Below are 26,105 nucleotides of genomic sequence, written 5' to 3'. Positions count from 1 at the left end.
TAGTTGAAAAAATGGAGATAATAGCAATTAGTTGAAAAGGGCTTTTATATAATTAGACTTAAATTTGATTCAGTTTCATATAAATTTTTGCCCAAAACTTTTGCAAAAATATCCATGTTCAGAAATAAATTTTGAAAAACAAAACAATATCAAACCTTTTTGCGAACAACTTTTGCAAAAATCCATTTTCAGAAAAAGAAATTTACATTAATTTGCGAAAACCATTTCATGCGAAATCATATTGTGTATGAAAAATTTTAAAATTTCATTTCACCTATAATTGAAACTCAAGTGTTAAAATTTAGAAAAGGAGAAAAATTAAAAATGACCATTTCATGCTAAATCAGATTGTGTATGAAAAAAACTTAAAATTTCATTTCAAATATAATTGAAACTCAAAGTGTGAACATTTAGAAAAGGAGAAAAATTAAAATGAAAAATTTTAAATATCAATTTGTGAAATCAGAATTTAGAAGTTAAACAAGGAAAAAAAAAACTGAAATTGTATTATACTTTTCGGCTATAATTTTGGGATCATAGAGAATTTACTGAAATCCATATCAAAAACTATTATAAATTACAAAAATGAATAAAACCAAAAAAAGAACATGACGATATTTAGTAAAGAACATCATAATGATTATAAAAGAACATGCGCATATAAGACTTGAGAAACAAAAAACTATTCAATATCAGAAAAATGAATAACAACATAAAAAGAACATGGAAGAATCTTATTCACAAAATGGAGGTGAACTTAGATAGTAACTTGCATTTTCAGTTTGTTTACTACTTAATATTAGGCCTAAAAATATCATCGCACGCATCGGATGCACAAAAGGCTAGTAATAACTTGCCCCTTCCCCTCCTTCAATACCCTCCCAAAAAGCTACAATATCCTTGCTTCAGATCAAATCCAGAAGCTTTTTAAAAAAAGGTAGAGAGCCATGATAAAATGCAAGTAATTTTTTCTAAAGAAAATATCCAACAATTAAGGTTTTGTTCTTTTGGACTAAATAAATGGAAATTCATTTCATTTTAGTTCATATCAGATCAGTTTAGTTCTGTTCAAATCAGTTTAGTTCTGTCCAAACTATAACTTATTGATTTTTTATTTTTATTTTTATTATTATCATTATTAATATTATTACTACTATTATTAATATATTCTTCTTCTTATCATTACTACTATCATTAATATATTCTTCTTCTTATTATTATTAATATTATTATTATTATCATTAATATTATTAATATATTATCATTATCGATGATGAGAAAAATATTACTCTACTTGTAATTATTTATATACTCAATTCAGTTCGGTCTAGACCAATTTAGTTCAGTTTAGACCAATTTAGTTCAGTTCAGACTTATACATTCCAGTTCAAACTTATTTATTTCAGTTCAGTTCAGACTTATTCGTCCAAAAGAACATAGTTTAAATCTGCTTCTCATATTAACAATTTTCATTTATTTGATATTCGTACTATTTCTCCCCATAGTATATAATCAATACAAGGTCGGTAATATTATAATACCATCATAATTTTTTAAAAAATATCCAACAATATGTGTAGTAGTGATAGTTTCATCCTTACAAATAAAATGTCTCGCGTGAAATCCACGAGCTTCTAAAGAGAATGGTGATAATCAAAGTAGTTGTCGTTATCTCCGTCCCTTCAAGTGACGTTGAGAAGAGCGTTAAGAGTCATGAGTAGGGCCCACAGTGGTTCCCAGAATCAAAAATAAAATTAAAAAAACTAAGAGTATATCCAATGGTTAGACTCTTCAAAGGGTTTATCAAATACTATATTAATTTCTCTCTCCTCCACATCACTCATACCCAATCTACTCAAAAACCTCTATTTTCTTACTCCCAATGGTTAGACCAATTTTTGTGGTCATCAAATTCTCTCTCCTACTATTTACCATACCCCATTATATTTTCTCTCTCCTTACAATTTGATTCATCTCAATTCTTCACCATATTTATCATTTTGGAGTAATTATAATATTTATAATTTTTTTATTTGTATCATAACTAATTATTTATGTTAATCAAAATTATTTAAAAATCTTCTTCAAATTATATGAATGAAAAATTAAGTACAAGAAAATTATTTCATTTAATCAAACATTAATACATAGATGTTTTACTAGACATTACCGACTTTTCTTAAATAAAGATTGATACACCATATTTAAAAAATATAAATAACACAACACCTTAACTAGTTTGCTCGTTGTTTAGCCCGAATTTAAGCCAAATATTTTCTACGAGATCCAATTTGAGTCGTCTATGCATAGCTTGATCACGGACGCGATCCCTATTGTTCATGAATGTCTGCAAATTTCCGATGCGATTATCACTATTATGATATATAAAAGGTTCATCGGCGTTTTGTCGTCGGCTTGAGGATGGGCGAAAATCTTGGTCATAATCATGTGGATCAAAACGAAGGAGTACGAATCTCGTTCATCTTCAGTTATCATGTTATGTATTATAATGCAAGCAAACATTATTTTTCCTAGCATATATTTATCACGAGCTAATGCTGGTTGACGAATTATTGCAAAACGAGCTTGTAATACTCCAAATGCACGCTCCACATCCTTTCGTTTGCTCTCTTGCTTTTGGGCAAAAAGGCTTTCCTTCTCATTCAATGGAAGAGATATTGTGGGAATAAACGCGGCCCATTGAGGATATATACCATCTGTTAGGTAATAACCCATGTCGTACTGGTGGCCGTTGATAACATAGTTTACTGGAGGTGCACGACCTTCAAATACATCGTTAAATATTGGAGATCTATCAAGAACATTTATATCATTGCACCTACCTGGTGTTCCAAAGAAAGCATGCCAGATCCACAAATCATATGACGCAATAGCTTCGAGAACTAAAGTTGGCTTACCAGCTCTTCCCGAATAGAGTCCTTTAAATTGTAGTGGACAATTTTTCCATCGCCAATGCATGCAATCAATAGAACCCATCATTCCCGGAAATCCTCTTTCCTCACCTGCATATAACAATCTCGTTAAATCTGTTTCATTAGGTCTTCTTAAGTATTCGTCACCAAATCGGCAACCACACCTCAACAAAATGTTGTAGTGAATCTCTAGCAAGAGAGCCACTTATTTTAAGATAATCGTCCACTGAATCTGCTGATGTGGCATATGCTAACAACCTTATAGCCGCAGTGCACTTTAGCAATGCTGATGCACCAAGTCTCCCTGTGGCATCTGGCCTTTGTTGGAAGAACGTGTTCTTATTAATCAGCACGTCTACTATACGAAGGAAAACATGTTTTTGCATGCGAAATCGGCGGCGAAATAATCGTGGGGGTAGAGGGCATTGTCGGCAAAGTAGTCGTTCCATAAGCGAGTGTGTGCATCCACACGATTTCGATCAACTTGTTGCCTAGGTGCCCTAGGAACTTGAGTTACCATTGCATATACTTCAGTTGGATTAGCCAAAATGAAGGGCTCCATCATTTGGTCCATCATACGATTTGCACGTCTACGTCTTCCAAAACGCTGCATGTAGTCATTGTTTTGTTCTTCTGCTATATGATCTGGTGGAATAAAATTGACATCATCGGAACTAGAAGAATTTGAAGATGAAATGAAACTATTATAACTTGATTCAGATGACATTATAGAGAATTTATTTGATGCTACAAGAATAGATATTGTGTGGAAAGCTGAGTATATTGAAGTATAAAGCATTGTGAAGTAAATATATAGAAAAGGTGAGGAGCAATAATACACTGAATATACAAATTGAATTGTCTTTTCATTTCAGAGCAATAACACTAAATATAGCAATTGAATTGTCACTTCATTTCAGAGCAATAATGCATTGAAGAAAGCAAGTAAAAAGTTATTTCACTACAGTATTTATCAGAGCAATAATGCACTGAAGAAAGCAATTGAATGGTCATTTCACCACAGAGCAATAATGCACTGAAGAAAGCAATTGAATGGTCATTTCACCACAGTATTTATCAGAGCAATAATACACTGAAAAAAACAATTGAATGGTCATTTCACCACAGTATTTATCAGAGCAATAATACACTGAAGAAAACAAAAAAAACTTCTTATTTGAAATTAACTTTTACTAAATACGTTAATAGAGTTTACATATATTAGAACAACAATTAAAAACACCACTACTAAATTCATAATTCAACAACTAAATAACACACACCTACGAATTTAAAATTACATTAATAAATGAGATCACATCTCATGGAAATAAAACTTTCACTAAATGACTCTTTAAATTTTCCTCTTCTTCAGTTAAGTAGTCCTTTGATGCAAGCACTTTGAATAATTCCAAATTGATCTTCCTTTGTTTCATAGAAACTTTCCTATTTTCCAACAACACCCTCTCATTTTGAGCTTCCCTTTCGAATTTCAACCTCTCAATTTGTGATTCTCTTTCATACTTCAGCCTAGTTAGTTCCATTTCAGTTTCTAAATTTTTTGATAAATTTATTTTCTCAATATTATCCACCCATTGTTGGAATGCTTCTGATGGCATGTTCACAACTTTTCCCTTTCCCTTATTTTTTGTGGACCCATCGCTTGGTGTTTGGACAGAACACCCTATATCACCACTAGTTGGTGTATTTGGGTCAGTTGAAGTGGAGTAATTTCCTGTTTCATTAATCCTCCACCTCTTTGAACCACTTTCTTGAGTTGTTGCCTTCTTCTTGCACTTGTTAACAATATCCCCATAAGGCTTCCATACATCACAACTCTTAAGAATTTCCCAACAATGTCGGTCATTAAAATCCCTATGGTGAGGCTTGTTGTCACTCTTGTAAATAGCATAAGCTGTCTTCATAACATCATCATCGCATTCACCACTTTTTCTCCTTGACTCTGCTTGAGCAAATGCACCAACAAATTTCGATACACTAGCATTTATTCGTTTCCAACGACTTCTTAGAGGATCTAATTCCCTTTCTTTTAATAGATCAGTTTCTCTCATCCCTTCAGCTCTTTCTGCCCACATTTTGTTTCTGTATACTCTAACCTGCTCATACATATTTGTAATTCTACCCCAAAAGGTCTCTCCATTTTGTTTAGTATTTTGAAACTTGTCAGTACTCACCTGAAGCCAAGACTTTACTAGAACTTCTTCTTCAGCTTCAGACCAATATTTTCTTTGTCCCTTTTCAACTTGTGACTCTCCACCTTCAGCATTATTTTCATCATTTTCTTCTTCTTCATTAGCGTCGTCACCTTCAACAGATGGAGCACGGGTATGATATGAACTATTGAAGTTCGGAAGTGAACGTCCACCTTGTGATGTTTGAAAATGTTGGGACGTAGGAAAAATTGTTTCATCTACAGAAATATGATTTGGGATAACAAAATTTTGTTGTGAAGGAGGCAATTGGGAGAAAGAACTAGGATTAGAGAAACTTATATTTTGTGACGGATATAGTTGGGAATACTGAGTAGCAGAACTCATATTTTGCATTCCGTAATTTGGATATTGTGGAAAGTTTTGTGAACTGGGTTCAACATAATTATTGAGATCAATTTGAGAATTACAAAAAGATTGCAAATTTGGATTAATTTGGGGTTGTGGAGTGTTTTTGGATTTTTGTTGGTTTTTTTTCCTCCCATTTTTTGGATTCATATCTTAAATAAGTGTTTAATGAAAAAGAGGTGTATGAAAAATATATGGAAATACCTCAATATTAGGCTCTATTTATAGAGAATAGAAAAATAGAGCTGTTGGTAAAGTTTTTTTTTTTTTTAATTTTTTAATTATTAAATATGACCGTTATTGTAAAAAGGGTCAAAAAAAGCATGAACAAATTGGCTCACAATCTCAACCATTCATCACAATCAATTATCAACCTTTAGATCTAAATACACAATCCCCATGAACCATTTATACTTTGCCACTTGTCACACCCAATTGATGCTTTTCAGATTTTTTCCTTTGGTAAACCGTTCATATTTGTGAACTGGGCAACGCCCTCTCTCCTCCCTTTTTTTCTCTCTCTTAATTGTTTATTGTTTTTTTAGCATTCTCTCTCCTCATAAACTGTCAGAGGACCAACCATTGGATATACTCTAACCAAGCTTCCCAAAATCGACACCCATCAGTCTAAAATTACCTAAACACCCCTAATCATATCTCAAACCACCTAAAATTAGTAAAGTTTATACCACATAAAAGGGTTAAATCAGTAAAATCACACCCCACATTAAACAGCCAATGGATTCAGTAACACGGGATTCCATACACCCGCTCGTGGTTTATACTTTCTCTCTCTTCCTCCTTTTTTATTTTTATTTTTATTTTTATTTTTATTTTATTCTAATCAATTTTTTCTTCTCTTTCCACCAAACCCCTCTTTATAACCTCCCCATTTCTTCTCCCTCTTTTCTTACCCCCATCACCCACTCTTTCTCTCTCTATTTTTCTCTCTCTAGAAACTCCTAAAAGAAAACAAGAAACTCCATTAAAATGGAATCTCAAGTTTCATCCATGAGAAGGCCTTGTTTCAGAGCAGAAGATGATGGTTTAGCTTCAATTGCTGGATTTTCTGGAAATAATAACAACAACAACAATAATAATAATAACAGTATAAATCATGGGTACCCTTTAAATCATCAAAATCAAGCTTTTTTATGCTACAATGGTGGTGGAGGTGCTGGTATTATGATGAGAAGAAGAAATAGTTTAAGAAATATTCATTCTCTCTCTCCTACTTCTTCTCCTTCTTCCTCTGTTTTTTCTCCTAGATCTGCTCGTCTTCTAGATTCTTCTACTAGATTCGATGAACTTCACTCCCCTCATTTCTTAGAATCTTGCTCCCTCTGCAAAAAACCCCTTGGTGGTAACCGCGATATTTTCATGTACAGGTCAGTTTTTTTTTTTAAGATCTACTTTGTTATTTCTATTTTGAATTTGGCTTAATTTGAATTAAAGTTCGCCTAGTTGGTTGGACACCCTCCTTTTATTCTTGTGGCGAGTATTCTATACTCGCCACAAAGGATGTGTAGCTGACGATAATTACTAAATACCTATTAGTTTAGGAATTTATGAATAGTACTTTGTATTGAATATATCTTTTGTGATGTGCAGAGGTGATACACCATTTTGTAGCGAAGAGTGCAGACAAGAGCAGATAGATATTGATGAAACAAAAGAGAAGAAGAGGAATTTGAAGGTTTTAAGAAGCAAAAAAGATTCAACAAAATCAGGATCATCTACATCTTCAACTTCTTCACCTAGTAAAAACCAAAACTACCCTTTTCGAACAGGAACTGTTGCTGCTGCGTAGTATTAATGGGGAAAAAATATGGAGATATTATTGAAGAACAGAGGAAGAAAAGAAGAGATCATATTGTTATATAAAAAGTAAAGAAATGAGAGGTTTTTTTTTCTTGTTTTTCCAGAAAAAATGGAAAAAAATAAAAAAAAGGGAAAAAAAGAGGAGAGAGAGAGAGAGGAAGACAGAGCTCATGAGAGTGTTGTGCAAGATGAAGAAAAAGATGATATATTGAAATGATATGTTGTGCATATGGGTTGAAGATGGTGATTTTTGGGGTTTTTTTAGATGGAAAATTACTCTATGAATGGCTCTTTTTTTACTTACCCAGAAAAAAAGGGGTTTAGAGAAGTAGTAAATTTTTTGCCTCTTGTAATTTTTCTCTAGTTTTTGATATTATAATATGAATATCAGGATGTGATATTTGTTATAAAGATGATGTTTACCACTTTACAAAGGAATGGAGTAATGAGAATCATACTATGGAAAAAGTAATTTTTTTTATGTAATTCTGGGTTTAGTAGTATTATTACTCCATTAATGGAAAGAAGAACAATAGATGTGGAAGAAATTGAAGAAAATTTCTAATTTTTTGTTTTTTATTTTGGACTGTGAAAAATGGTAAAGTATTTGTTATGTCAATGGAAAATTAGATCTCTTTCAATTCCTAACAAAGAAAAGATTGAGGTTGTGAAATTGTACGGAGTAGTACTGTGGATTCTGGAAAATACTCTACGCAATTTTTAACTGTAGTGAATGAGTAGAATTTTTTGAGTTTGGAGTTATTTTTTCTTTCTGATATGATTATTAAACTTTCTTTCATTTCTTGTCAAAAAAAATAAGATTATTAAACTAATATTTAAATTACTTTTTTTTTTGAGGGAAAATATTTAAATTAATTAAGATATCATTAATTCATTATTTAATAAAATAGTGGTCCAGAGGTTGACTAAAATATTTTCTTTCTTCGTTTACCCTTACAAAAAATATTTTCTTTTCTTCGTTTTCCCCTTATTTCTTCGTTTCTTTGTGCAATTTTCACAATAGAAAAGAATAAGTACTCTACTACCGAAGTAAATTGGATTAAAAGATGATTTTTGTTATATTGTAACCGATTTTTAAGAATATTGCAAAAAAGTTATTGAATAATGAATAGTAATTTTCTCGTAAAAAAAAAATGAATAGTAATTTTACTTTTATTTCTATTTTGTCAAGAGATATACTTCATGAAGGAGAGAAATGGCCCCTAAAAGGTTGTTATTATTGGTATGTAGTATTGTAATGCTTTAACTAGTTTTTAATCGAGACGGTGCTCCAAATTATTTCTAATATTTTCAAGCTAAATATTTTAAGAAAATATGTCACAAGACCAATATAACAAAATTTTAGTTGACTTTGTTTTTCATTATACATAAATCACAAATCTTAGTCAAAGTAAAAAACTTGTATAGTGTAGAAATGCATTTGTTGCATTAAAAAAAATGGAGGAAGTTAAGTAGGAAGAAAAAAAAAATTATAAATATAGTATTGGTTAGTCACTTTTAGGACGTAATAAATTGGTTGTGAACATTGAATTTAAGTATTGTTATGTTAAAGCATTCCATAAGTTATTGGTTATTTTCCAAAACAACCATATTAGTATAGCACAAATATTAATTTTATATTATAAGTAAAAATCTTATAAGAAAATTTTATAGTGCAAGAATTCACCGATTTTAGGTAAGCCTCATTTACGGACTACAACGAGCACATAGATAATGCTAATATCATTCACACATCAATACAACCTATTCTAGGTACATATCACTAGTCCCTAATGCATAATTTTTGAAATACCTCTCATACATAAACTCAAACTAGAGCCAAAAAGTATTTTCACAGCTTGCTCTACTCCGTTCTTTGCCAGAAAATCTGTTATTTAATTAGATTTTTGTAATTTAAACAATCTTCAGATTATTCTCTGAGTGTTTAGCACGTCGAATTGAATCCTACTCAAACCTCACCTTTTAAGGCTCGCCAATCGTCGCATTACACCATTCAACTACGTTCATAGAGCTAGCCCCAATAGTGATATTACCTTTTATTACCCAATTATGCTTTTTCACATCGCATAAACGAACATTAATGACTAAAAGGTAAAACTAATATAAGGGGATGGATCGACAACTTGTTGCGAGATCATATGCTTGTCATACCTATGTGTGAGACACATTAGTAATCATACACCAGTCGACCTTACAGGTGAAAGTGCGGATGTCATGAATGGTCCATGTTTTTGAGATACCAAAGATGTTTGGATCCTTTAGATATCAGACCAGTAACTTTGAATCAGTCATGATGTAATTAAATGTACTAAAATCTTTGTTCTACGGCCCATGCTAAGGCGGAGAAGTATGTTTAAACTTTCGTAGCCAGAGCGAACATTGCATAGAGGGACTGACCTTGCACATAATTGGGCCCTTCACTTATTGACCTCGCTACCCAAGCAATACTCCCATTCTAGGATCAAGAGTACCAAAAATCGTCAATTTGAATGTTCACCTCTAGAGCGCCCCATAAATGTTGGCGTCAATTAGCTGCTTTGTATCCTTGTGAAAAAAGAGATGGGTAAGTGTCAACCTTCGTCATCTGCATATTCTGCACAAAGGTGCGAAGCTTCTCCATTGCCATGAGAGTAGCTTGTTGGATGACTGAAATAGTGGTTGGAATGTAGTTGAAAATTCAATCATTTCGTTTTCCGCATACACCTGGTTGCCTAAAGAATACCAATGTAGGCAGTCGTGTTCTCTTCGATCCATCACCCTTTCGAAATGAACCCACCAGCGCAATCATCCATTTACGCACTGGAATATGGTCATCAGAAGTGGAGATAATAGTGAATTGGCCAGTGAAACCAAACACAGGAGGCCAAAACACAAAATCAGAATAAATGTTAAGAGTCCTTCGTTGACTAATGGCACAATGGGTAAATCGTAGAGCCTTCGATACCCCAGTGGGCTAAGTTGACATTTACAACAATGCTGTTATGCCATATTTTCCAGAGGAAGATCAGATTCCACCACGATATACAAACTCGAGTAGAAGACAAACAAGTTCCAAGATTGGTTCCCCCTACTCCATACATGTTCGAACATTATAATGGATTATCATAACGGGCTTGTAATTTTAACAATCAATGAGTCAAAAAATCTATTTGACAAATTTTAATATAGTCAAATATATCTCCATATGCTAAGTAATACTCACATTTAACTTTTACATAGTCTTTAGTTTATTGCAGAACAACATGTTTTATAAATTAAGGCCTTATTCTTTTAGACTTATTTTTAGTTCAACTTAATTTAATAATAATAATGACAATAATACTAATAATAATAATTATTATTATATTGTTATTATTTTTAGTTATTAGTATTATTAATTATTAATATAATTAATTGTAATATTTAATTATTATTAATTATATTACATTATTAATTAGAATAATAAAAATTATTAACTGTATTATCATTATTAATATTAATTATTAAATAATTAATTATAATAATTACTATTATAATTATCATTATTACAATGATAATAGTTGTAATAATTATTATACTAATTATTATAATAGTTATTATTAATTTATGTTTTATTAATATTAATAATAATTATTATTACTAATTATTTATTATTATTATAATATTATTATTAAATAATAATTATTACTATATAATTATTAATATAAATATTATTATTATGATTTTTAATTATCATTGTTATTATTAGTATTATTATTATTTTATTTTATTTTAATCCAGTTCAATTAATTTCAGTTTATCTCAATAGAATTGGTAAATCGGTAGAAGAACACTAGAAGTTAAATATCAGAGGGAACAAGTGAGAGTGAAGTGGACTCAACAATAAGTTACTATAATAACCTCACTAAACTCATGGAGTGACACAAAATTTTCGTATGTTACTTAGCTAAAAAGTAAATTAACATTTTCATCTCACGAGTAAAGTAACTGCTAACAGTGAAAAAGAAAAAAATGTATTATAGCAAGCAGAAACTGTGAGGTTGAAGATTTAGCTACTTTTGACCGCAAGTTTGATATCAAAGACGACCTCCTTATTTGGGTATTTTCAATGTGGTAGTTTTATGTCAAATTTATTTATAGTTGGTAGCATTCAAATTTTGCTATTGGTTCAAAATATTGGCACTTTTTCTCGGTCCATCTTATTCCTCAGTCGACTAGAAAATGCCATTATTTTGCCTTCAACATATTTGGACCACTTTTGTGGCGTGTTTTCATTTTCCATTAGTTAGCTATCAATGTCTTGAAAGTGATTTAGAAGAAAAATAATTTGATTTTTGGAAAACTTATTAAGGGGTTTCAAATTGCATTGACTTATTGACTGCAAACAAATAAAAGTGAATAATCAATGTACTCTATTGGTCAATGAAAAAGGGGGGGAGATCAAAGTGATCGATCAATGAAAATGAGAAGCTTGTTTTATGGAATTATTAATTTTACATTTATGAGGTAATTATATTAAATATGAAATTATTATTTGAAGTTGAAAATGATTTTTGGGCAAAAAAAACGGCCCAAGAAAAACTTAAATATGGAAAATGAGGCCAAATTTTGATCATGCCAAAAAAGACAAACTGACCCGACCTTAAAGAGCGGGGGCTTGATGCGTGAATTTTGTCAAGCCTAATTTGACCCATGATCACCTCTAAGCAAAATTGATCTAACAAAGTATTTGACACTCATGTTTCCACTTTGCACGAATAACGTGCATATAAGACTAGATATGTACACGTTGAAACAAATCCAACAAAATCTTTATTATTGCATTATGATTTGTGGTACATATCATTCGTTATGTTTGTTATAATCACCGCTTTAAGGAATCATGTATGCGTGCATATATATATATATATATATATATATATATATATATATATATATATATATATATATATTTGAAGGGAAAAGTTAAGCTAACATTAATTTAACGACAAAATATCATGATTACATGGGGTGCTATTTTTGAGGAGTGTGGTTTTCAAATTTGTTCAAAAATAAATGGAACTAACTTAGCAAATTGATGAGTTACAAAGTTTCTATCAAGAACAAACAAGGTAAATAATAGTGACAAAATATTGGTTAAAAATATTAGAAAATTTCATTTGAGAAAAATGAAAAGTTCAAAAGGCGAGAGCGGGATAATACGTACTAACATCACCTGAAAATATACGCAGTTAATTCCACAGACCACAGGAGTAATTATTTGAAGTACCATTGATGCGTGTTTTGTTGTCCTAGAATCATAAGTGTCAGTAATCAAAATTTCCACTTTCTTTCACAGAAAATCTCTCAAAACCCTTTGTCACTTTATAAAAAGGCCCAAAAGTAATTGAAACTCATTAAAGCCTTCATACAAGTGCTCTATTAGCTTTACTAGAGTATAATTAAAGTACTAGTTGTCATGAAAGTTCCAAGAATAGAGATTCGAGGAGAACCCTTTTAGTTGCCCACTACTAGACAAGTGTGAAGCACAATCCCACGAGAGATGTTTTATTGAATCAATTTTTTTAGAGATTTGGAGGACTATATACAAATTCATAATAAAACAACTGAGAAAAAATAATGCAAAAATAAATGAGTGAAATTTGGCCTTTAAGGATTTGTGGACGATAATGCAAACACATAATAAAACAAATTCAAAAATATATTCCAACAAAAAATGATTGAATTTCAGGCACACAATTAGAAAAGAAACTACCATGTTCTTTTTTGACTTTAATATTAGCACTACACACAACTTTAACAATCATCATTTAGAATTTTCTATAAATATAAGGTAAAAAAATTGATATTTTGAAAAATTATATAAGTACATTAAGTAAAATTGACATTTTTAATTATACTTCTTCCGTTATTTTTGTGTTGTAATAATTGATTTTTCATACTATGCACAACTTTAATCATTAATATCTTTAGCTTATTATTAGTAAAAATTATACAAATTTGATATTTTGAAAGTATATATCGAGATGAATATAACAAGACCTCATATGACTATGTTTTTTTTTTTATGTAAAATTACAATAGATGTAATATTTAATAGTGTAAAAGTCCTATTATTGCAATAGAAAAAGAACGAAGGAAGTATTAGTTAAAAATAAATATTAAGCTTGACAGTGCACAGGAGAGTATCAACAAATTCTAGTGTATTACTGTGTGCATTATTGTTGTTCTTGAATAGATGAGTACTTGAAATAAAAGGTGAAATGAAATGCAAAAGAAAAAGGAGGTTGGCTTTTCCTTTTGGAGAATCATAGATTGGTTATTTTTAATACAATGATGTATTGATGTGTGGGGTTTGAGCTGGAACAAGCTCAGCTGTGGCCTGTGGGGTATATAACCTTAATAATTATTAATAATGTTTGTCTGAAACATGAGGCATGTTAATTATATTTGTGGCTATGTGGTCAGGTCTATATCATGAGGAATACTCCCGTCAATGATCAAGACAATCCTTTGTAAATCAGTGAACAAAACTACAAAGGGACAACATCCTAGCTTGGAAGGTTTTCTTGATGAATGCCCATCAATATTCAATGCTGTTGTCTGTTGAAAAAAGAAATTTTATATAGTATATTCAATGCTGTTGTATTACCGGTACTATAAGTCAATAGAAGGACCATTGAAAAGGGAGGGGGAGGGGGAGGGGGAGGGGGGTTGTTATGGTTAATGTTATATTGACAAATTCTAATGAATAAGTCAATAAGAGTAACGTTGTGGATCGTCAATTTTAATTTGTTGCAGTGTCAAATGACGATGAGGAAACAATGGTTTCAAAGCTAGTGCATTACTCATAAACTCACTCATATTCTAAATATAGATTCCTAATAGTCTTATTTTTCAATTTATTTGACTTAGTAGTCTTTGTTAGACTTTATAAAAACTTATCTAAGCTTATTAGAACTTTTTTTGTGAGTGTCGAATTATAATTTTTTTTTCTGAAACAGAACTTATTAGAACTTACGAGACCTTATTAGATCTTATCTGCACTTTTTTTTGTAAGAGAACCAGAGAGATGAAGAGAGGAGAATGGGGAATTCATTGAGATTCTCAATTGCTTTGTTTTGTTTGGGTGTTAAAAAAAAGTTTCTATTTGGTCCTTATCTATGAACAGCCCACTAAGGCCAATAATGGCTAAAAGTATCAGTTATACAATATGGATAATAATGGATATGCATAAGAACATGTGACATAGAAGCTCAGCAATGATCTGAGGGCCCAATTGTCAGGCTACTACTTGTCTACAAATAGGCTCTTCACTTTGTTGCAATGAACCCAAAGTTTTTCTACGAGGCCCATCAACCCACATCCAAAAAGACATTGATGTTGGATATACATTAACAGATCAGACACGAATCTCAGGCCCAGCCCAACCCAACTCAACTCAAGCCATCACATTACTCCATCCATCTGATAGAAGTATCTCACAAGTCAGACGCACGTGCCATTCTTAAAAACCTCAGCAAAATATCAGCGCCTTCAGATACACTCCACGTGTGAGTCACGTGATAATATATATATATTCTTGCCGACTGCCGTGCAGGCGAAAACTCTTCTCGTCTCTACGACTGTGTCTTCTATTCCACACACTCCTTGAGAGTCTGAAACCGATGGAAAGGCAGATCACCTTTTTCTCTGTAGAAACTGCCAGACTTCTTCTGCAATCCTAGAATATTCTCTCTCTCTCCTATTTTCTCTCTCCTGGCGCTTCTAGTTTTGATCATTTACGCACAGTAGATGTTCGAATTTTTGCGGCAACGAAATTTTTTGGTTTTATTGTTTGATTTTATTGCAGTTTGATCGACGAAGATTGAAGGAAGATGTTGGAGGATCAGGTAGCGTATTTACTGCAAAGGTATTTGGGGAATTATGTCAGAGGTCTCAACAAAGAAGCTCTCAAAATCAGCGTTTGGAATGGTTTGATCATTTCTACTTCTTATCAATTTTTACTTCTTTCGTTGTTGTTCAATTTGCGTTTTATTCGATTTCAATGTTCGTAGTAAACTTAATTTGAGGTTTTAGCAGTTAAATGCTAATGGTTTCGGAAGGTAATAAATAATAATGGACTGAGGATTGAATTTTTACTTTGTATTTGAATGGAAATTGAGGCGCTAGATTGTGTTAGGTTGAGCATTGTATAAGCGATGGCGTGGTGTAAAAGACGTTCGGAATTGTTCGCTTGCGTTGTCGATGTAGTCGGTCTAGAACAAGGCGTATTCAGGTTTATTGAACTGTGGTGGTGATAATTGATAAAACAGTAAAAAGCAATCACTATATGCAAAATGTAGTTAGATAAGCTGCCACCATGTCAATAAACGATAATGTAGTAGGAGTGCTGATCAATGAATCATTTCTTTGAAGTTTAAGCTCATCAATGTACCTTTCAACAAATTTTCTCATTAACGTTTCATCAATTTATATTGTTATATTTTTCAACATAGTAGTATATGATTGAGTCGGTAATTTTACAATATTTGTGAAAAGGTGGATCAGTCCATGCTCTACCACTATAGCCTTTGAAAATGTAGCTTACATAAACAAGGTGCTTTTATCAATGATTTATCTCGATGATGTTATTACAAGAGATAAAACCTGGATGCATGAATTAAGAAATATTTTTGCTTAATTTTCCGCGGCTTCTTTTATTTAATGTTCTTCGTCCATGGAATTTGCAAGATGCCTCACTTTGGTGTTTAATCCTCATATAAATGTGATTAAATACGTATAGAATTAGAACTCAGAGGTTCTTTTACGTAGAGGTCCAAAACTTTCAATTATTCAGGGGAGGTCGGAGGGGGTTGTGACTTTGATTGGGTCTAAATGACCTTTAACCGTTTGAGCAAGTTAAAGCTTTGTAATCAATAGGACCCATTTGTTGAGCGATTTCTTCTTCAAAATTATTTAGCTTACTACAGATTTAAAGTTTTAGAACAACACCAAACACTGCAGAAGCTGAAGCCGCCATTGTTGATGCTCCAGTATCACCTTATTTTACTAACAGTGAATCCTTGAGCTCTTAACTCAACAACTATCCCCTTTCCTAATGATCTACAAGTTTATCATCTTTAAGACAAAATTCAGATGAACTATTGCAGAAATTTTGGCAGCTGAAAAAATAATTTGAAGAATAGTAGAGAGAATTGAGATAATGGTGAGCGGTGAAAGAGAAGAAGACATTGAAGACTAGGAGTTTCTTTAAGTAACTGTGTGTGAGAAGAATAATAATTTCACGCCAAATAAACTAAAATAGAAGAATCTCTTTTTGTTAATTAAGAGACTATTTGATAGAAAAGAAATGAGAAAAGAGAGATAATAATGGTGGGGCTATGGGAGAAGAACAAAATTTTTGGATTTTGAGCTTGGTTCAGAGTTACAATGGCAGTCACCAACACAATCAGGGTAGTGGGGGCCAATAGGTCCCCTGGAATAAGCCTTCTCCTTGAAGTAGTAAAAACACGGTATTTCTTCTTTTCAGGAATTTTGTCGAGCACCTATTAAGCTGACATTAACATGTAAAATATATTCAATTGCGTGTTTACGTCAGAAATGTTTCAAATATTAACTGCTCCTTCTCCAGGCCAATTTTATGGCATCTATTGTGGGGGGAAAAGGTTAGAAATCAAGAGTACTTTGGTCTCTTAACATGAGATATCGATCTCTCATATGCTTTTGGTTAGTGTTCAAGAGTTGAAACCTAAGGCAGGGATGGCTAGTGCATGGCCAAAGGGATGCTAGGTATTATACATAGAAGCAATCACAGAACTAGTTGATGCATCAAGGCCAACTCTAAACAGTTTTAACTCATACACTGCATTTATTTGAAGAAAATTCTACTTGGAATTGAAAGTGGACTTGGTAGCCTTTTAGCACTCGGTCATATGTGCAAGTTGGCCAAGTGTTGAAGGAGGTATGCCCGTTTGAAGTTACATTGTCCTGCCACGGATTGAGGCTCATGCATCAAATTTCCGGAAGTTCTCCAGCAGCAGGTGGCTGGGCTCGGCAACAACGTGCAATTGTGCTCAATTCACCTTAATGCTATCTTAGACTTTTTATATTTTATTTTATTTAAATCTCCATTCTGTGGTCTATCTGATATATTTTGGGTTGTGTAGCTTAGTGGTGTTGTCACTCTTTGTATGCCTAAGGAAGGGATAGGTTGTAATCAGATAGGGATGGTTGAGTTTGACCCTGAAGGGTATTATATTAGTTCCGTGCTCTCTTCACTCGTAAGATGTGATCTATAAAATTGAATAATCTTAATTTATCTAGATTCACTGATCTAAACTTAATTGGACTTATATATTCTAAAGTAAGTTTGAAAATAAAATATCAACCCTTGCTTCATCTATATTATTGAGGTTATATTTTAGATTGTGATGGCTTTGTGCTACATATCAGAAGCTCAATGATGGTTTCTTGCTTGTTGGATGCATAAATGGAAAATGTTGTCAGGTCATTTGGTTTCTGAATTGGTGTACTATTGAACAGGTGATGTGGAGCTAACTAACATGCAACTAAAGCCTGAGGCACTTAATGCACTAAAGTTACCCATCAAAGTTAAGGCAGGGTTCCTTGGATCTGTCAAACTCAAGGTTGGTGATGTTTATATTGAGGGGAAATGTATCAAATGTGCTTATGGTGTTACTGATAAGTGTGCCTTTCAGTATTTTCCTCCCTAATATGGTTTCTTCCAGTATTTTCTTGATTGGTTGGATGAGCTCCTCTCACTGGAGAATGCCGAGAGTCTTCCTTGTCTATATCAATGTATAAGGACTAATATTTTAGGCCTCACCCAATTTAGTAGGAATTGTGGGAATATCTTTTCCATGTGCTCTATAAGCATCAGTTATTAGGATATATATCATGAATGTGAAATGGATTTCTTCTGTGTAATACTAATTGTTAGGGCCTCATTGATAAGTGCTACAAGATCATGTAGATTACAACTCATGGTTACGGACCCGACTCCATTATATTCGATCTGTAGAAGGCAAAACACTTTTTTGTTCCCCAATCTTATCTTTGAAAAATAAAAGAATCAGGGCCATCTGTGACCTCTACTTAGGGTAATATGCTTCTAGAGATCAAGTGTTAAAGGTTCTTCTTTTTCCCTTAAAAAAAAAAGGTTCTTCTTTTGTTGTATCTTGAGAGAACTTGGAGTATCGGGGACCTCGTTAGTCAGAAAAATTGTAATTTGCTTCCGACTTGTGACTTGCTTTTTCTGGTGGTTTTCTGCTCCGTATAACCGAGTCTGGAATGTTGTATGTGTTAAGTTCTTATCTTCACATTACTTTCTATTTTCCTGTTACATGTGCGTCTTTTTCTCTTGGATACATTTGGAGCTTAATCAAAGCTGAAGTTTTTGTGTGGTCAGTAAACTATGAAACTAAGATATCCTGCTGGTGAGTAGGTTTATTAGAATCCCTCTACATATTTGTTTCCATATTGGTATGACTATTAGCCTTTTTGTGTGTTGTTTTTAGTCTAGACAGAACAATAGGCAGTTCATATCCTTATCTGAATCAAGTGCTATTACAACATGTTGGACTGAGGGAAAACCTGCATAATTTGCTGCTTGCTTCCATGTACTCTATTTAATTTTGCTAAGGATCTTCTCATCCTTGGTCATTCCATGCCCACTTTTTTTCTTTTATTTTTTCATCCAGCCTTAGATTGACAGAAGCTTTGGATTGGTATTAGTGAAGGAATGTTAAGGTCATTTTGGATATGTGGGAATTTTCAAGAAAATGAGAGCTTTACTTGGAATTGGGTATTTATATTGGCGTCTCGAGTGATTTATCTTGGTAAACTGCAGGGAAATTGACATCCTCTTTATTGTAGTTACTATATGTTAAATAGATGTTAGTATGTTACTCAGACTCGTGTTCTCGTGTTGGACACGGCCACGGGTACATGTTGAAGTATCAAGAATCTAACATGAGTATTCGAGGTAAAATGAAGAGTGAAAATTACATAGGTTAACCATGCTGTCTATGGAAGGTTCCTGGTCTTCAGATTTTCAATTCTTGCATTGTTTTTTAGTAATAGAAGCTTTTCCATCATTATTTTGCCTGTCCTCATCTTCGGCTATGATATACGTAACATAGATCCTTTTTTTTTTATTGTTTATATTTATTTGAAATTATTGCTGCTTCCATTATGTGGTCTAATAGCTATCACGTGGAATCTTTGAGTGAGGATGTTGGTTTCACTTTTGTCTCTTAAATGTCTGTATGATGGATCCTACTTTCAGGTTCCTTGGAGTAGACTTGGCCAAGATCCAGTCATAGTTCACCTTGACAGAATCTTTTTGTTAGCTGAACCTGCCACACGTGTTGATGGAGGCAGTGAAGATACGTTACAGGAGGCCAAAAGAAATCGAATACATGTATGATATCGCGGTTCCTTATGGAGGCATTTTGTTCTTGAATGCTCAGCTTGGATATTTATCGTTTCTTGTAATTGTTGCAACAGGAGATGGAAACGAAGTTGTTGGAAAGAGCAGAACGTTTTAAGGCTGAAGAAGTGGTATGTCATGACCTAGTTTACTCTTTACATTATTGAGCTCATAAATACAAATATGAAGCAAAGAGTGAACCACAGACCTTGAACTAAGAGATACACAAAATTATCCTTGCTTTTTTCTGTTTCTGGTTAGAGGTGTGGTCATATCAATATATTCTAATATGCCCTCTTATGCTTTCTTTTCTGGTTGATTGGAGGAATAGGTTCAGATCTGTATTTTTTCTTTTCTTTTGCTCATCTTTTAGCTCATGAGCCTCATAAGTTGGCCATATAATAGATATGTAGGGGGCTTTGGGTTCAAAAGTGTTAAGATAACAAGAACACTGTCGATATGAATTGAGAATCCACGACTTTCCTTTTCTTTTTCTCCAGTTTCTTGGTACACTCAAATTATGCATGTAAAACCAAGGCCCTGTTCATTTCACCTAAATCATACTGAAGTGAAATTAATTTTACCGATTCACGGTGCGTTCTCTTCACCTCAACTTATGTAAACTAGTCTTATTAGAGCTGATCAGCCCAAATTACCTTATACTTACCCCTGATTGGACTTGATCGTCCTTAAAACTTCTATCTCAAGGCGAATTGAACGCACCTTAAAACTTAATATCTGCTGGTGGAAACTGATTTATACTGATTGAAACAATTTGTGATAATTTAATCTGAAGTATGCAGATCAAAACTGACTTTTGCTGATTCTCTTGTGTTTTTTCTTATGTAGTTTAGTGATTAGAACTGATTTGTAATGGTTCAAACTACTTTTTTGCTAAGTTAAAGTGAAGATTGCCTAAAAAGGGGGGGGGGATGTATGGTATCAATCTATAGGGGACAGGGTGGGTGGGTGGGTGGACGAGATTCAGGGACGTTAGGGTAGGGGGGAGATGAGAAAGCTTCGGTTATGAAGTTCCATACCCAAGTTATCTTAACCAAACAGCTTTTGTAATTCAATTGTATCACATTTGTTCCATTCTATTCCATTTCTAAAACTTGAACCAAATATCCTCTTACTAGTCAATTTTTTCTATCCTTTTGCTTTACTGGAGTTGGTTTAGGCCTCGGGTAAGCAAGAACATCATTTTTGGCTTCTAACATTATTAACTGCATTACGTGATATCATTGTTACTGCATATCTCAAGAAACCTGTGTATTTCATTACTTGAATTTGTTTTTTCAGGTGAATATCCATGTTAGCGATAAGTTAATTTATGTAAACAACTTTGTACTGTTCTATTTCTGCAATTGTAAATTTAATTCTGTTTTGCTGAAAGTTGCACTTGCATAGTTGCCTCTTACACTCATCTCAATGCACTACTCTGTCTTAGCTAGGATCCTTGTCATTGGGGTGATGGTATTGGAAGGTATATTAGGTAAGGTGTGGGTTTGGTTCTTTTGTACTATATAGGTACATTTTTTTTTAATTTGATTGTTGCTTTGTGGGTTTTCTGTGTAATTGTTGGGTCTTTTTGTTGTTGTGATTTTCTCTCTATTTGGGTGTTTGTAAAGATATATCTATTCTAATGTCTATATCATTTTTACCAGATCTTTTGGCTATAGTATGTGGTTAGTTTTGTTTTATTAGTTCCTTTTCCTGTTTCCAGAATCAATCTTGGTTAGGGTCACTGATTAGCACTATAATTGGAAATCTGAAGCTTTCAATTTCAAATATACACATCAGATATGAAGATGGTGAAAGGTATCTGCAACAACTTACAATACCTGAATATTGTTTCCGACCATACAGATCTTATTATGATGTTTTTCTTCAGCCATGTTAGCCACCCGTTTGCAGCTGGTGTGACCTTGGATAAACTTTCAGCTTTCACTGTTGATGACAACGGGGATGAAACTTTTGTTACTGGGGGTGCATTAGACAATATCCAGAAGGTTCGTCTATCTTCAGTATCAAAATTTTAAAGCAATTTGGATGAGCTAGGAACTTATGACCTCATGCTTTCATCAGAGTCATGTTTTGTGACGATTCTTTGATTACTCATGCTTCAAGGTTTTAACAGTGCCTTCAATTTTGAATAATGTGTAGTCTGTGGAACTGGAGCGTTTAGCTTTCTATTTCGATTCTGATATTTCTCCATGGCGTCTTGACAAACAATGGGAAGATTTGCTTCCTTCTGAATGGTCTCAGGTGCTTACCACAGTACTTTCTTGGATATGTGCTATTTCCTGTGCGGAGTTCTGTTAATTATTGACACAATGATGAGTATCAGGTTTTCAAGTTTGGCACAAAAGATGGTGAAATGGCTAGGAGTCATGTAGATAAACATAGTTACATTCTGGAACCAGTATCTGGAAATGCGAAGTACTTAAAACTGCGGACAGATGATACTCATGTCGTAAATCAACCTTTGCAAAAGGCAGTTGTAAACTTGGATGATGTGACAATTTCTTTATCGAAGGTACACCTTTATGACTTTGAAGTGCTTGTGTTGTGGGATGCTATGAATAGTTCCAACTTCCAAGGACCTCACTGATCCCATATTGCAGAATGGCTACAGAGATATGCTGAAGTTAGCAGACAATTTCGCTGCTTTTAATGAACGTCTGAAGTATGCCCACTATCGCCCAAATGTCCCAGTGAATATCAATCCTGGGTCCTGGTGGAAATATGCATTCAATGTTGTGTCAGATCGAATGAAGAGGGCTAGGTACTGGACATCAATTTTCTTACCTTCTTTTGCTTGTGGGCAGGCTTCTCTGTGCTGTGGTATCAACATTGCTTTAGGCAATTTATTACTGCTCTTTGCTGTGCAAGCTTCACTTGTATTGGAATGTTGTTCCTCTTAGACATGAACTTGATCTGAGAAGTCATATTAAGTTGCTGCTATGGTGATCTGCAAGTGTTCAACTATATTGCTATTCAGTGTGTGTGTAATTTAAAATTTTGATTAGTACTTCCTCCATTCCATATTAGTTGCATCATATGAAAGTGGCCACTAATTAAGGAAGGAGGTCATATGAAGAGGGGAGAGATAGAGATAAATAATAGAGGGACCCATGTGATGGTAGAGAGAACCGATAATCAAATAAAGTAATGATGCAATTATTATGGTACTTCCGAAAATGGGAAATGATGCAATCAACATGGAGCAGAAGAAGTATCTTTTAATCACCCTGAGAGGCAGGGGAGTAAATGTATCCATATATATTGAATTGTTTGAAATTGGCTGTTACGTGCTATGTGACATTTGATACTATGTTGCAGTGGAAAACTATCTTGGGATGAGGTCCTGAAATTTGCGAGGCTAAGGAAGAAATATATTTCTTTGTATGCTTCACTGCTAAAATCAAATCCAAGTCAGGCGGTGATTGATGGCAATGAAGAAATCGGAAAATTAGACCGTGAACTTGATATTGATCTCATTGTGCAGTGGAGGTAAGAGATTCTGATCTAAACTTATTATCTAACATGCTTCCATTGCTGATTTTTGATAAAGGCTAACACACAGTATATGGTTTCTTCATGGTGGTGTTTTGTATGTATGCATGCTTGTGTGTGCTTTAAAGGGCAGTGTTCAAAACCTTCTACTTGATTCGAGCTATGCAATACCTTTTAGATATGGAATCTGAACTCTTGGACGTGAGAAAGCCTTGGAAACTTTGCTGGGTTTTTTTCCCCTTTCCAAGTACACGACTTCATGGTGCATCACCAAATTTTCAATAGTCTCATCTGCAATCAACTTCCCTTAGCCTTTTTCTCAAGCAATAAGAACATCTTTGGCATATTAATTTACACCCAACATATCCTGAACAAGCCTAAAGAGAATTCCCTAAGAGAAAGGGCCCAAGAGTAGAAGAGAGGATGATGGTCTTTGTTTCAAAAGACGTGAGGCGGCGTCCCATAAGAGTGACGCATCTGTGGTATAAAAAACCTTATACATCAATTTTGGAGCATATTTTGCACTTGAAATAACAATTTTATAAATGGTTTTTTTTACCATATACCCCTGACAATTTTTTTTTTGGCATCATATACCCTTTCAACTTTCCAAATTCACCACATACCCCACTTTGGGAAAAATACATCCACTTACCCTTAATGACTAACGACGTTAAACTTCGTTAGTCATTAACCTCTAATCTCCCCTCTAACCCTAATTAACTAACCTAAATCTTCCCCTAACCCTAACTAACCTAAATCTACCCCTAACCTTAAGAGACGAGATGGCCTTCGAATGTCTAGTCAAAAGCTCGATCCGATAAGAAATGAGATAGATATGACCTCTTGAAAATGAGCTGACATGCTCGCGCGCAATTTAGGTGTGACCGACACACAAGTGATCGAAAATATATTTAACTTGAGATTATACTGGAAGACACCCTAAACTAGTATCATCAATTTTTCCTATAGATAATCAAATCAGAAAAGAAATTAGAGGTAGAAAAGAGAGTGATGTTTCAAGTTTAGATTCAAAATAAATACATAATTAAACTGGAGGTACCTCTAGCCCAAATCCTATTGTTCTACTTCTTCCATTTCCTAAAGATCTTCCTTTTTGTTTTAGTCTGTTTCCAAAAGATCTTCCTTTTTGTTGTAGTTCATTTCCAAAAGATCTTCCTACTTTGACCTTATTCCTTATTGGTAAAGGTTTGTTCCCTTTCCGCACTACCTTACTCCACTTTGTTGACCCATATCATTCTACACTCACAACCACATTCTCGCTCCTACTAAATAAACAAAAGGACCCACTATCACACTCTCTCTCCTCATGCCTTGGAATGTATTGCTACAGTAAATAGGAAGATCTTTAGAATACTGAGGGAGTATTATTGGTTGGTCCCCCCCAATGCCCCAAAGGTAAACTCTTATATTTGCTTACACTGCTACAGTAAGGTGTGTATTGTATCAACTTTGGTTGCATTTTGACTTGGTTCAAACACTAACGGCTACTCGAGCTGCTGTTGAACAAGCCCTGTATATGGTTCAGTAGCTGGACTTCGTTATCCTCTGCTACTTCCAGTTTAAAATCTTTTTGTGTTTTTATTGCTTGATTTTTATTTTGTGATCAAATTCGACCTGCTGTGGTTTAGGATGGTTGCTCATAAGTTCGTTGAGCAGTCCATAGAATCCGACTTGAGGAAACAACGAGAAAAGAAGTCGTGGTGGTCATTTGGGTGGTAAGTACTTGTTCTTTCTTTTCTCGTTTGTTAAAGCTAGGCTCACCTCGTCTAATCGGCCGCAGAGTGCTTAAAGTTGCAATTAACTATGTTGTCTCAGGGGTAGTGAGTCATTTCAAGCTGAGACCGAAACATTACAGTTCACTGATGAAGATTGGGAACGTGTGAATAAAATCATAAGGTACAAGGAAGGTGATGCAGGACAACTTCGTGATGCCAGAAAGGATGTGATACATACTGCATTTGAACTCTACATGAGACGCAATGCGACAAAGTTGATTGATATCGATGAATGTGTCGCTGAATTGTCTTGCGAGAGCCTAAAGTGTTCCGGTAGTCTGTATGCAGAGTCAAAGATTTTAAATTTGAAGTTGGGATCATATCATCTGACATCACCATGCGGAATTTTAGCTGAGGTCTATTCTGAAGCTTCTGCTTTATGTGACTTGTTTTTCTCATTCGTAATACTGATGAGCAGGATAATGTAATTTCTTGGAAGCAGAGTGCCACTGCCCATGATTCTTTAGCCGGTACCTTTGTTTACAAGCCTTTTGATGTGGAGGTTGACTGGAGTTTCATTGCCAAAGCTTCTCCGTGTTATGCGACTGTGAGAATGCTTTCCCACATATACATATAAAATCAACTTTGCGACTCTGCATGCCGTGCACTGTTAGTAACATAGTTAATTGTGATTACAGTATCTCAAAGATTCCATCGATCAGATTGTGAAGTTCTTTGAGAGCACCACTGTCAGTCAGACATTAGCTGTAGAGACTGCAGCTGCTGTTCAGGTATCTCTATAGTTTTTATTACTACTACTGGGGAAAACTCAGTTGAAATTTGTGTATCTATTTAGCTGTAAAAATATATACTATCACTTCTCTTCTATAATTATTTCTCCTTTCTTTTCTATGTTGTGCATGTTCTAGCAACTAAGTTTTTCCTGAAGTAATCAGAATCCTTGAAATAGATTTTTCTTATCTGGATAAGGCTCTTTGGGAATTTATAAGGCTCTTTGTGAATTTATTCTGAAGTAATCAGGATTTTTGAAATAGATTTT

At 33.7% G+C, this 26,105-nt stretch overlaps 3 protein-coding genes across 3 annotated transcripts in view; 2 read left to right on the top strand and 1 right to left on the bottom strand.

Annotated features, from left to right (window-relative positions):
- Window positions 1–4,255: 4,255 nt before the first annotated feature.
- On the bottom strand, window positions 4,256–5,491 carry LOC125497889 (glutathione S-transferase T3-like). The gene has a single exon (XM_048645599.1). It carries the CDS (start codon window positions 5,489–5,491, stop codon window positions 4,256–4,258), a length of 1,236 nt encoding a protein of 411 aa, XP_048501556.1.
- A 918-nt stretch (window positions 5,492–6,409) lies between these two features.
- On the top strand, window positions 6,410–7,819 carry LOC104892877 (FCS-Like Zinc finger 1). Its single transcript, XM_010678897.4, has 2 exons — window positions 6,410–6,900; window positions 7,124–7,819. Exons 1-2 carry the CDS (start codon window positions 6,503–6,505, stop codon window positions 7,320–7,322), a joined length of 597 nt encoding a protein of 198 aa, XP_010677199.2. The 5' UTR covers window positions 6,410–6,502; the 3' UTR covers window positions 7,323–7,819.
- A 7,118-nt stretch (window positions 7,820–14,937) lies between these two features.
- Window positions 14,938–26,105, top strand: part of LOC104892878 (hypothetical protein) — a 63,601-nt gene continuing 52,433 nt past the window's right edge. Inside the window, 14 exon segments of the mRNA XM_019249516.3 lie at window positions 14,938–15,307; window positions 17,879–17,982; window positions 19,644–19,778; window positions 19,865–19,918; window positions 21,514–21,608; window positions 21,682–21,799; window positions 21,954–22,055; window positions 22,138–22,326; window positions 22,415–22,575; window positions 23,133–23,303; window positions 24,959–25,045; window positions 25,146–25,461; window positions 25,548–25,652; window positions 25,744–25,836. Of these exon segments, the coding sequence (XP_019105061.2) occupies window positions 15,211–15,307; window positions 17,879–17,982; window positions 19,644–19,778; window positions 19,865–19,918; window positions 21,514–21,608; window positions 21,682–21,799; window positions 21,954–22,055; window positions 22,138–22,326; window positions 22,415–22,575; window positions 23,133–23,303; window positions 24,959–25,045; window positions 25,146–25,461; window positions 25,548–25,652; window positions 25,744–25,836 (1,827 nt within the window). The 5' untranslated portion in view covers window positions 14,938–15,210.

This window comes from Beta vulgaris, chromosome 5, assembly GCF_026745355.1.
Source record: "Beta vulgaris subsp. vulgaris cultivar EL10 chromosome 5, EL10.2, whole genome shotgun sequence".
Lineage (NCBI taxonomy): Eukaryota > Viridiplantae > Streptophyta > Magnoliopsida > Caryophyllales > Amaranthaceae > Beta > Beta vulgaris.
The sequence above is the reverse complement of the archived record's forward strand: the minus strand, read 5'-3'. Positions and strand labels throughout refer to the sequence as shown.

Bases quoted from the DNA above. Each gene is read 5' to 3' on its own strand.
- LOC104892877 (XM_010678897.4), top strand. From the start codon at position 6,503: ATGGAATCTCAAGTTTCATCCATGAGAAGGCCTTGTTTCAGAGCAGAA. The intron at 6,901-7,123 runs GTCAGTTTTTTT...TGTGATGTGCAG, and splicing joins CGCGATATTTTCATGTACAG to AGGTGATACACCATTTTGTA.
- LOC125497889 (XM_048645599.1), bottom strand. From the start codon at position 5,491: ATGAGTTCTGCTACTCAGTATTCCCAACTATATCCGTCACAAAATATA.